Source organism: Temnothorax curvispinosus, unplaced genomic scaffold (genome assembly GCF_003070985.1).
Source record: "Temnothorax curvispinosus isolate PA1 unplaced genomic scaffold, ASM307098v1 QBEX01002414.1, whole genome shotgun sequence".
Lineage (NCBI taxonomy): Eukaryota > Metazoa > Arthropoda > Insecta > Hymenoptera > Formicidae > Temnothorax > Temnothorax curvispinosus.
This window is the reverse complement of record NW_020212194.1, coordinates 312,224-324,148: the sequence shown is the minus strand read 5'-3', so window position 1 is coordinate 324,148 and position 11,925 is coordinate 312,224. Positions and strand designations below refer to the sequence as shown.

Genomic DNA, 11,925 nt, shown 5'->3' with positions numbered 1-11,925 from the left:
ACACACACACACACACACACACACACACACACACACACACACACACAAATATACATACGCGCGCGCGCATACACAGAAAGCCTCGATGTTATTTACATATTATTTACACCTTTTTTAGAGATATTCTGGTTAATATCTAGTCAGAGTTCTAATATCAAGTAGAATGCCTTGATTAGAATGGGGAAAGAGGCTAATTGTTTCAAGTAATTGTTTATTTAAGAAATGTGTTTATATATGTATATATGTATATATATATATAAGTTAATTATTGTAATGTATTTAAGTAAAATTAATTTGTTAATAACAAATTTAAATAAAAATTGAATCAAAGTAACAAATCTTATTTAAATATTCAAAATAGAAACATGCATATACATAAATTCATACACAATTACACATACATATACATATTAAAATAACTCACTTCTTTTGATCAAAAAGTAAGTAAATCGTCACAGTATAGGTAAGAACAGTAGGTACATTTCGTGTCAGTGCCTTTTTGATCTTGGCGGCAAATCATCCGCTATGTTGCTGATTGCGCGAAGCTTCATGCACAATGAAAAACACAGGCAACAGGAACAGAATAATATTCCCGATAATCGCCATGTTATTAGTTGCGCAAATCGCCATAGTCATTTCCAACTTCTTGACGGAATGTACCTACTGTTCCGACTGTTCGATACAACAGTATAAGTTAAGTAAGAATACTTAACTTATACTGTTGTATCGTGCGCTCATTCCTTTGCTTATTTTGTTTTAATCATTCTCATGCGGTGCTATAAACTGGCTTTATTTTGGCTGAGACGAAAATTTTAGTTTCTAGAATTTGTGATACTAACATTATATGATGTACAAATTTCTCCTTCGATTGTCGTTCTTTTTTTTATCATAATCCAACTTGAAATAAAACTTTTATTAACCCATTGGCTGTGTAAGAGAATTTTACTATTTGGGCCAAAAGTGTGTTGAAAAAAAAGTTTATCGGATTATTATGAAACTTGATACCCTTATGTTTTTTGGGTCTCTGAATCCGAATATAGTCAGATTTACAAAATTCAAAATGGCGGGTCTAATATGGCGGATCAAAATTACAAAAAATAGACGGAATTTTATTATTATTATTTTGAATTTTGAAAATCTGACTTCATATTCGGATTTAGAGACCCAAAAAACATAAGGGTACCAAATTTCATGAAAATCAGACCTTTTTTGGTAATTTTGATCCGCCATATTGGATCCGCCATTTTGAATTTTGTACATCTGACTTCGGATTTGTAATCAGCGACCCCAGAAACCCCCGAGTAACAAGTTTCAAGCAAATTCAGAAAGTTTTACTTTGTTTTTTCTAAGTTGCAGCTGTAGCCGTCATACACACTCTTGGCCACTTTTGTTTTTGCGGCTATAGCCGTCATACACAGTCAACGGGTTAATAATCAGAACATAAAAAGAAAAGAAACGCAAATGATTCTTTCTCTTATTTGCATCTTAAATATTAATATCGTAATAGCATTATTTTCTCATTCGTTTGCAAAAATTGATGAATCAGAAAAGATTTTTTAATGTATCGAACTCTATTCATTTCGTTATTATAATTAATGTTATAATATTTAATGATAAAGAGCAATAATTCCTAATGAGTACGTCAATCAAACAAGCGTCTTTATCATCCAAGTTAATATTCGAGTACAAATTCAAAATTCAATCGTTCAAGAGAATCACTGAAGCATTTCTCATATCACTTCTTGAGATCGAATTCGAGTCACTTAATTTGTATTAATTATATGTATATCTATTACATGTCTGATGCATATCTGTTATAATTAGGAAAGAAGAGTGGGTAACCTGAAACACAAAAGAATTAAACGAAAAGAAAAAGAAAGGAAAAGTGAATAAGAGCCGGAAGGGGAATGGTAAGCAAGAATACCAGAATAAGACAAAGTGTTTGTCATATAAATATTAAGGATAAAAGAGCGAAGAAGAACCTTTGTAGGCTCATTTCCCGGCATTGGATGTCGGACTGACGCGTCGACCGCGACGCAGAAGAATAGAAGGTGCAAGCATTTCGGTATGCGCGAAAAAGTGATATACGCTGACATCTCCGAGGAAGAGTTAAACATTAAGAAGGGGCGAGAGAAAAAGAGAAGATTTATTTCCATCATAGGGTAAATATTTAAATATACTAAGAAACGTGTATGAAAGACTTGCATAAAATAATAGTCGTTACTGAACAACAATATTAAAAATAAAACAAAGCTAGGGAGAGCTAATACACACAAAAAAAAGAAATATTCTAAGAGATATGCCATCAGTATCATATGATAAATAAATTGATATTTGAACATGTAACTTTCTATCGTCTCTATTAGATTAGAAGTTATTAAACAAGTAATATATATTGTATTACGTTTTGTTAACAGCTTGCAAGCCAGGAAGCGCGATGGCGTAATGCAAATAGTTCCTCGAAAACTCGAATCCGACCATCAATATTACACAAGCGAAGTGGCCAAATAATCAAAATAAAAAAAGTAGCCACTTCAATTTTGGGGAATTTCTACTGCACATTTGTTAAGATTGATTTAAAAATTTGGCAGGTTTTTTACCTGCGGTTAAGAGACTGCGACTCTGTCTCAATGACCATGTTTTATTAAAAATTTCGAGGATATGTAAAACTTTGAGAGGTAATTAAATAAATATGAATCGTCATGATTACAGGTAAATTAGATATGACTAATATATATATGTACGTATAATATTAATTTTTAGTATTGGACATCGCTGAAGTTCGAGGTGCAACTATTGCCACGTGTATTTTAGCTGACTTTCCATCAGGCCGGATAGATACTATACTTTTGTACAGATACTACAGTATCTGGAACTATTTGGTACTATAAACTAAAGAAGAAGTATCCAAGAAGTTCAACGCAGGACATCTCTAAGGTATTATTTATTATTATTCATTTCAACAATTTATATAGTATTGATATAGAGAAAAATATAATTTTTGTTATTTAAAAATCAATAATTCATTTTAGTGTTTATAACGTCGAAGAGTCGTTCTCTAATAGAGAATCTCTATATTGTCAAAAAATATGTGTATTTTTTGACAATTCCTTATATTCAATTTGTGGCATTTCAACATACTTTTCTTAAAAGTGTGATTAAGCATAATCATCATTCATACATCGTATGAATACAATTTGAAATATCTCTACCTGGCGTAATCGATTTGGCATCTGTGGAGAACAAATTAGGTAAGTTATCCCATTTGCTTTAGCACATTCATTGCCCTATGTATATTTTAGCTGACTTTCTGTTTATGTGAGATAGATAATTTTATATTGAATAAGACAGTAGAAAATGCTAATATACGGGGTGATAGCTTGGAAAGTTCGGGAATCAAACCGGGATCTTTTGCTCGACAAACAACTAGTCTAGCACTGAGCTATTTAGTACTCTTTTCTCTATACGACATTAATAGAAAACTTTAAACTTAATAAAAAAAGAATGATCTAATTATTCAACGTTCTGACGTAGATGTCAATTAATTTCTTTATATAAGTTATACCTGATATAAATTTTTTGTGGTAAAAGGTTTCTAAATTCAGAATATCATATCGGTTGAAATATCATATCTGTATTATATAAAATACGGATCGAATTGGATTAAATATTAAATTAAATTGTTTTATTATTAAAAACGCATTTTTATCTTCTGCATCGGCTTGTAATTTTTTACATCAAATTATTGATTTCATAATCTTCAAGCCTTCAATACGTTTACGAGTTACGTTTATTAATTTACTTATGTATCTTTAAACGTATTTTATTTCTCTTTATACGAAATTGTTACATTCATTTTATAGATCTGTACGAACATTGTTGTAGATTATTGAATATTTTATTGGAATTTTATAATATAATGGAGATACACAACTGAGATTTTTATTCAACTTTATCATGTATCTGTTTTATTTAATAAATTGCAAGTCACAATAACATAGAATATTCTTGAGTATATTAAATTGATTTTTTAAATTGTTACTACGAACTCAAACGAACATAATACTAAATGGGTGACTGTTTTTATTGGAATTTTCGTGGCTTTTATAATTTCGGCATAAACAACGTGTAAAGGCTGCTAACGAAAGGTTAACGAAAAAATAAATGTAAAAATATTTTACATCGGACGATTGCGCACGCTAAGGTCGATTGAACAACTCCATTAACAGCGAGTTTTACACTGTCAAGATAATACCTAATTTGTTCATTACGAATGTGGCGCATTAAAATTTAAATTTTAATCGTCTCCAATGAGTCCCGTATTAAAAATGTAACGCATAATGCGTCCGTTACGAATTACATATTTAAATTTTCATGGACAATTGGCCAGTCAGTAACCATTAAAAATGTAATCTTTGATTCCCGGGAACTGCATAAAAGTTTTACCAATCTATGTACATAAATTATTGATAGCATCATACGCGCAAAATTAACGTATTTAATTATAATAAACCAGTCTACTTAATCGCTGTCTTGAATATATTTTCCGGCATTAACACATTTCTAAAGAACGATTTATGTTTACGTATTTATTATAATTAAGCAAAAAAGAAGATTTGATACAATCTAATTACATACAAACAATAAATATAAAATTATATAAAAATGATAAGAAAAAAAACAATACAAAGTAAATATATTTAACCATTCACCACGAAAATTCTAGTGATATTTTAGCCATACATGGTATGTTAAGAAAATGAAATAAAAAAGTTTTTTAATGCTTGAAATTTTAAATAATAACTGAGTTAAATATTAATATTAATTTGAAAATGTAAGACGTTTAAGTTTTGAAGAAAAACTGTATTTGAAACAAGTAGTTATTATCGTAAGAGTAATTATCGATGATTCGATTCGACATCGCAGATATATTTTCGACTCGTACACTAGATATAGATAACGACCTGTCGAAGACAGAAGAATGTCGATCGACGAGTGTCCTACTTATTTACTTTGTATTGTAGGCATACATAGTCGCTATTTGTTTCCTTGTAGGTAACACGGGATTGCCTCACTTTCAGAAACAGTAGAGGACGCCGGACGCCAACCGCGAGCCATCAAAATAAGCAATAGCGTCAGTAGCGTAACTTCGCGAAATACATACGGCAGCCCTATCATCTTGTGTTCTCGGTGTCGTCGACGTTTTTACCACGCGCTTCCAGGTGCCACTTCTATCATGACCCAAGTACTATGAAATTCTTCAACGTGGTGCACGCGAAGTTTCCCTTATATCTACTTTTATTTGGGCGCTCAGTTTTCATTTGTTGGCTCGCACTTCTGACGACGGCCGTCGCGTTAAGAGATATCCGTGACGATCTTTACCGAAGCATCAACATCGAACAATTGCAGTACGAGGTCGGGCGCCGTGACTCGAGTTACTCGAGTAATTACGCTCAGTCGGCTCAGTGTAAATTCGGGTGCGATTGAGTCGGGAGGAACGAGAGCGGGAGATTTCGAGAAACAGAGAAAGCGGAAGCGCGCGAGTGCGAACTAAAGAGAACCGGTGAACGTGAAGTGGTGGCCCGAGGGTGGAGTGAAGCACGAGGAGCGGTGAGCACGATAGCACCGCGGGTCGTGAGTCTCAAGGGGACGGACGCCATGGCGGCTTCTTCGTCCTCGTCGACTGGCGGAGAGCAGCAATACTCTCTCAGATGGAACGACTTTCAGGCGAGCATCCTCAGCTCCGTACGTCAGCTGAGAGATGTGGAAGACTTTGTCGACGTCACGCTCGCCTGCGACAGCTGCAGCTTTACCGCGCACAAGATCGTTCTTTCGGCATGCAGTCCCTACTTCCGAAACCTGCTCAAGGTCAGTGCGTTTTTCATCTCTTTTTAATCTTTCTTATAATTAAGCTACGAATTCAAAGCTACTGACGGAGTGCTTTAGTCGAGATCAAAGTTATTCTAATATCTAATGATTATATTTCGTAACTTCAAATTCGTGATTTATTTGTTATTTATATCGTTCCGACATAATTATTAATATTCTTTAACGTGTAATAATTGAGAGAAAGAGAGCACAATTGATACTAAGAATATTGTGCGTGCGTTTTCTATAATAATTAATAAATCTTGATGCATTAGAAAAATGAGAAAAACAATTTCAAGTGTGTGATTTTACTTTCCATTAATATTACGGTCACATAATTAAATGAAATACAAGTAAATTACGACCTAGAATTATAGGAATATCATTTTTAGCTTAGCTAAAGGTTAATATTTCAACTTTAACACAAATTTGTAAAACCTGTCGGATTTCGCAGCGATGCATTATTAAGTCACAGAGTCAAGGAATGTAATTTAGCGGTCACTGCATGTGCGAGCGATGTGTAACTCGATCGTAAAGTAGAAAAGTCGAGTCAGGGTCGCGTATGACACAATGTGTGTGGAAATGCTAACACTGCGATGGTGTAACAAAATTATACATGATCGTAAAATGCACTACTTATTACTCTCTCCTTATTTACGGAAACTGATATCTTTCAGAGCACCTATGTTATAATATTTGTTTCATAAAACTTGAATTTAATAGCTATGGATGATGGACGATGGGCGAACGAGCATATCGTTCTAGTACGAGATAATATACAAACAATCTTATTCAATTCTATTTAATATTTATTTTTATTTTTCTAAATTATATCATCCGCTGTAACGTTTTAAGATAATATCTATATTAAAATGCAGATGTCAAGTCTTAAATGATATTTAACACGATATTTATTGATGACTATGAATGCGTCATACAGAGTCGAATTTGGAGCCGAATCATTAATTTTAGCTGCTCCAGTAATAATTTCTACCTCCAGATCTGCCGCTAATCTTAGATCATTAATGGGTGTAGTCAGTGACGCTGGTGAGTTTTAACTTGGCGTTTCAACTTTCTATAATAAGATTTCTCACTCAATAAGACCGAAAATGTATAAACAAATTGCTACTTATAAAAAACCAATATTGAAAATGATAAGTCAGAATTACTTACAAGACGAAAGAAATTACGTTTCTAATATTGAATATTTTGTATCGTGCCATATATATCTTGTTCAATATTTGTTCTTTATTCAAAACGTTTTACAAATTTTGCCTAGCGTTATGTATTTTAAATGTATTTTAAATGTATTTTAAAAAATTATAAGAGAAGATAAAGTTTTCTTTTTCTTAGAGAATGATAAAAATAACGTAAGAGTTTATTCACATACGGATTATCACGCGTGCCTTAATTTTATTTCAATTTGTAGTTAAGATGAAGATGTATATTCTTTGAATGCCATACCATCGTCATTTTTTCTGTAACCGGTTAACAGGTCCGCATGCTTTGCGTAAATAAATGATAAGGAACGATCTTTCCATATTATGATTTGAACGAGGGTCCGTGGAGTTTTATGCCGTTCCGGTGGGTGGGTTAAATTTAAATTGCCAAGAGGGAATAAAAGAAAATCCAAAGAAAGAAAGTAGGCATTTCTTAGCGAGGAAGGGTAGATAAAAGGTAGATACCACACGCCGCGAAGAATTTGTAAGTCGCGGTTTCCTCTCTATCTCGATATCTCGGTTGAGAAAAATTGAGATAACACATAGTAGCAAACTCGTAACATTTCTCATCGTGTTGTGTTGCAGTACATTTGCCGGAAACGGTAAACTCAATAACATACATATTAATTTTACAGTCGTGTTATCAATGCATTTAATAACTATTATAAATAATGAATTTTGTGTTTACAACACAATATGTTGCCGGACATTCGTGAACATAAATTAATCTATTCAAACGTTTGAAATTGACGAGCTTGCATAATAATGCTGGAAAAAGAAAGTTTAAAAGACATAAATATAAGTCTTCTTATATAAATTTCTTCTATATATAAATTTAGAAGACATAGAGACGTGTGTGTACGTATGTGTGTTGTAGTATGGAAATGCTTCTGTTGCCATTATTTTAAAAATCAATACATTATTTTCTTCACGCTTCAATTAATATTTTTCTCGAGTTTGTAACATGTATCAGCCCCGATGCTTCGTGCAAAATTCAAGTATTCGACCAAATTTTTCATATCAAAAAGGGCAATTTTTATATTTTTAACCACTCCACATTTTTCTCGAACTGTTTTAGATTGAGATAGTCCATTGCACGTTCTTATTCCTGATAGAGCGCATAAGTAGATGAAAGTAACTCTAGTGTCTTATTTCGCGCATTAGTGCAATCGCGAAATTATAATAACTCTGGTAGTAATTATATACTCTAATTGATTCGCGAACAGACACGCAGCAATCAGACCGGTTATTGCCTCATAAATCCCGGACGTTACAAATCATCGTAAAATCATCAAGAGCGATTGCATGCTGCTATATCCTCTCAGAGAGAATTGGATTTCGTAAAAATATATATAAATAACTGCAATGCGGTATTGAATTATGAAAGAAACAATAATTAATATTTATGCAATGCTAATTATTAGATTTTCCTTGACAAATCGTGACATCAAAAGGACAAAAATGAAAATAATATCACGCAGGGGAATAACGCAATTATCACAATTAAATATAATTGTCGAGATAAAACAATATTATGTGATATATAATTTGATAACTCCATGTCTCTCTGTGTGTCACGGGATTTTACGTTATAAATATCTATAAATAAATGTTATTTAAATTTCTCAAAAAGTTTCTCCTGTATCAGAGATATTTTGCACAAATCTGTCGCGATGCGTTCTATGCATCAATTCGAAATCTTATCAAAGCGATTCATCCCACTGAATTGTCGAGGTAAGACCGTATCCTTGTGTGATAAAGCTCACAAAGGACTTCCGGTTCGATTTGCATAATAACGTGATGTTCGAGTCATCGCTCGACGAAGATCCTCCCCTTTCGCGAGACACAATCGATCACTTCGACATATCGTCGCGCTGTCGTCAACAGTTCGCTCCTATCGGTGGTATCTCTCCGAGAACCTGTTTCCTCCGCATGCACTTCGCTTTTGATCGGTCCTCATCACTGCCTTCTCATCGCAGCGTTCTATAGAACGTGTTCCCATATAGATAGACTTTCTTTAATTGAGCGGTCCAACTTGGCATGAAAATAAAAGTCTAACAGGAAGCTTGACAAATAAACCTATTTTGTTATCGCATTAATGGTTTTTTTTATAAGTATTTAAAAAAAAATTGTGAATCCCCGATTTGGTTTTACTTTTAGAATTATCACAGTTTTCAGATAACGAAGTTTGAATAGATAATCTGCTGGCGTTTATTCAATGTACTGATCAACTACGGGTAATATTATCGAATAATCAGTCAATCGGCATTCCGAGGAATTCGTACGTCATACAGTATTAGGTGCAGAAAATACTAACAATATTATTGCCTCTTCTAAAACGATGGCATTTAATATGCCATGTCGGATTTCGTCATTCTCGAGTATTATTCTGCGTCGAAACAACTCGGTTGTCGTCCAAAGAATGACTCGGACTTGGAATGAAGCGGCCGACTTTCTAATTGACGCGTACCACTAATTGATTTTAAGTGTCGGGCAGTACTCGAGGCGAGTTAATAAAGCTTACACGTTGGCCAAGCTGTGCTTACGTCACGGCCGGCTACGTGGACACACGACACGATGGCGCAGGATTTTATGCCGTATCGCTTGAACCTCCGGACACAATTACATTAAGGCCGACCGGCTACGTTGTAACGATGGGTTGAAAGGAGAGAGAAAGACAGAGGGGGAGGGGAGGGAAGGAGGGAGAGAGAGAGGGATAACTCATCGGTATTAACAGTCTTCTTACAACGAAGCAGCAACAGGAGTTACCATTATGCCGGCATTAATAGCAGACGCTCTACCGTATTACTCGCTTTTTGTTTGCCCACTTGCGCGATGACGTAGGATTCCGTATTGGTTTCGACGATCGCCTACTTATTGTTAGCGTATAAACAGCGCCGTGTATAACGCTTATGGCCGATATGGCCTCGAACGCCGGCGTAATCAACGCTAGCAGCTATAATAAAGAGGCGCTTTCGCGTGTATGCGAGAAATTTGGGGGAATGTCGTGACTAACGATAAAAATAAAAATATGAGGAGATGTGTTCCCGCGGCGAACCCGTGCTCTCTCTGAATCTCCTCAGTGGAATCTTCTCGCGATAACAAACTATTGCGTAACAACGGGGAACGAGCGTTATTCCCGGGGGCTGTTTTTCCGGGAATATTTATCCGCTATGCTGGACACTTTATTGTATCATTTTCATTTTATTTCCCGTATTAATTATCATGTAGTCATTCGCTCGGCAAATAACACGGACCGATAAGCTCTCACACTCGTTCGCTCGCTCGCGGGAGACCGTGTCCTTCCGAAAATATTTTCCGATTTGATTTAGCGCGATGCACGTGTGCGATGCGATGCGCAATGATAACGAAACCGCCCGAAAGCTCTGATAGAGGCGCACCTGAAACGATGGATGATTTATGCGTCGATGCATCGTCGCGCGTCGATTTACGGCAAACTCGTTCATTTGACTATCGGCCAGAAGTCCATGACGAATCGTCCGGTTATCGAACCGTACCCGCAATGATATTTGCCAAAATACGAATAGCGCGCGTGTATATAGCTAACTCTCTCTCTCTCTCTCTCTCTCTCTTTCTGACGATAACAAATGCTTCCCGCCATACGTCGTTTCGCTCGTAAGCGTCATCCTGCAAATCGCAACAGCGGGATCGATCGTGTCCGATAGGATGTTCTCTACTCGGTGTCGATTTATTTTCGTGAAATAAATTCGTCGACGGGGATAAATCTTTGCGAAGGGTCGCGAGATGCAAACGCGATGTAACAGTAGCCCGATTTTACGGGCTCTATAAATAATATCGAATAATATCTTTTGCCCAAAGAGCCGCAGTGATTTTTACGGGAGAACTGTGTTACACATTGAAAAAAATACACGTTAAGTAAATTTGACTTCGTTACAGCGGGGAGGTCGACGGGTGACATTAATTGCGCGGACTCTAATCTGTTAATTAAATCGGAACTACGCCGGGACCCGGCGGACCGAGGGAATAAAGTGAAAAGTAGCGGAGAGCAAATCAGATGATTAAAGCGTGGACTAGATCAACTGACATTTACGGCGCGGCCGCGAGAAGCCGAGGGAACGCGGGCGAGTCATGTTAATTTCTGCGCGCCGACACAAAGTATTTCATTTCCTTCGAACGGTCATCGCCGCCCGTGGATATTAATGGAACGTTAACGGAGTTATCTAGCGCCGCGCCGCGCCGTGTCGTGACGGCCTCTGAAAGGCGCGCGCGCCGCTTTGTTAGACGTTGATCGGCGGATTAATATCGAAGTGTCATGGAAACAGGCTTAACGAGTTTTCGCAGCTTCTTGGAGCGCTTAGGGATCCGCTAATGAGTGGCGAAGTGTGTCCTATTCACGTAGCAGAGATCTAACATAATTATACGTAAGCTGCTTTTCGAAATGTTTCACTTGCGAATCTATTGATTAATATGGGATCGATTTTAGGCATCTGAAAAAAGATATCGGAGATATCAGTAAGTTCCTGGTTACGAGAAATTGATAATTTTTGCTTCTTGCTAATTATATGAATATATATAACATAAATCTAGTTCTTATCTTAACGAGATCTTAGCGTACCGAAAATTTGCTAGATAACCGTTATCATCCTCTAAACAGAAGTTCACGATAATTTTAAACAGCATCGGACGGCGCGTGCACTTTTCCACCTCGCATTGACTAAATGATTTCTCTCCGGCACGTCGCGTGTCCATTGACACCGGAAGGAAAGTCGCGAGCGGGCTCTTTCTCCTTGCTCTCTTCGTGAATGGTGACAGCTCGGTAGTAAGCGCAAGTTACAATGCTCATTCATTTTGCTTA

At 36.0% G+C, this 11,925-nt stretch overlaps 1 protein-coding gene across 6 annotated transcripts in view; it reads left to right on the top strand.

The window, feature by feature from the left end:
* LOC112451620 (protein abrupt-like) overlaps window positions 1-11,925 on the top strand; it is an 83,122-nt gene that overhangs the window by 28,350 nt on the left and 42,847 nt on the right. For 4 of the 6 annotated variants that reach the window (XM_025011351.1, XM_025011353.1, XM_025011352.1 and 1 more), the window contains exons 2-6: window positions 1,825-2,162; window positions 2,418-2,678; window positions 2,764-2,937; window positions 3,033-3,251; window positions 5,056-5,868. In XM_025011351.1, the coding sequence (XP_024867119.1) occupies window positions 5,659-5,868 (210 nt within the window). In that variant the 5' untranslated portion in view covers window positions 1,825-2,162; window positions 2,418-2,678; window positions 2,764-2,937; window positions 3,033-3,251; window positions 5,056-5,658. The remainder of the gene's footprint in view (window positions 1-1,824; window positions 2,163-2,417; window positions 2,679-2,763; window positions 2,938-3,032; window positions 3,252-5,055; window positions 5,869-11,925) is intronic. The other 2 variants (XM_025011349.1, XM_025011348.1) reach the window with 2 other exon arrangements.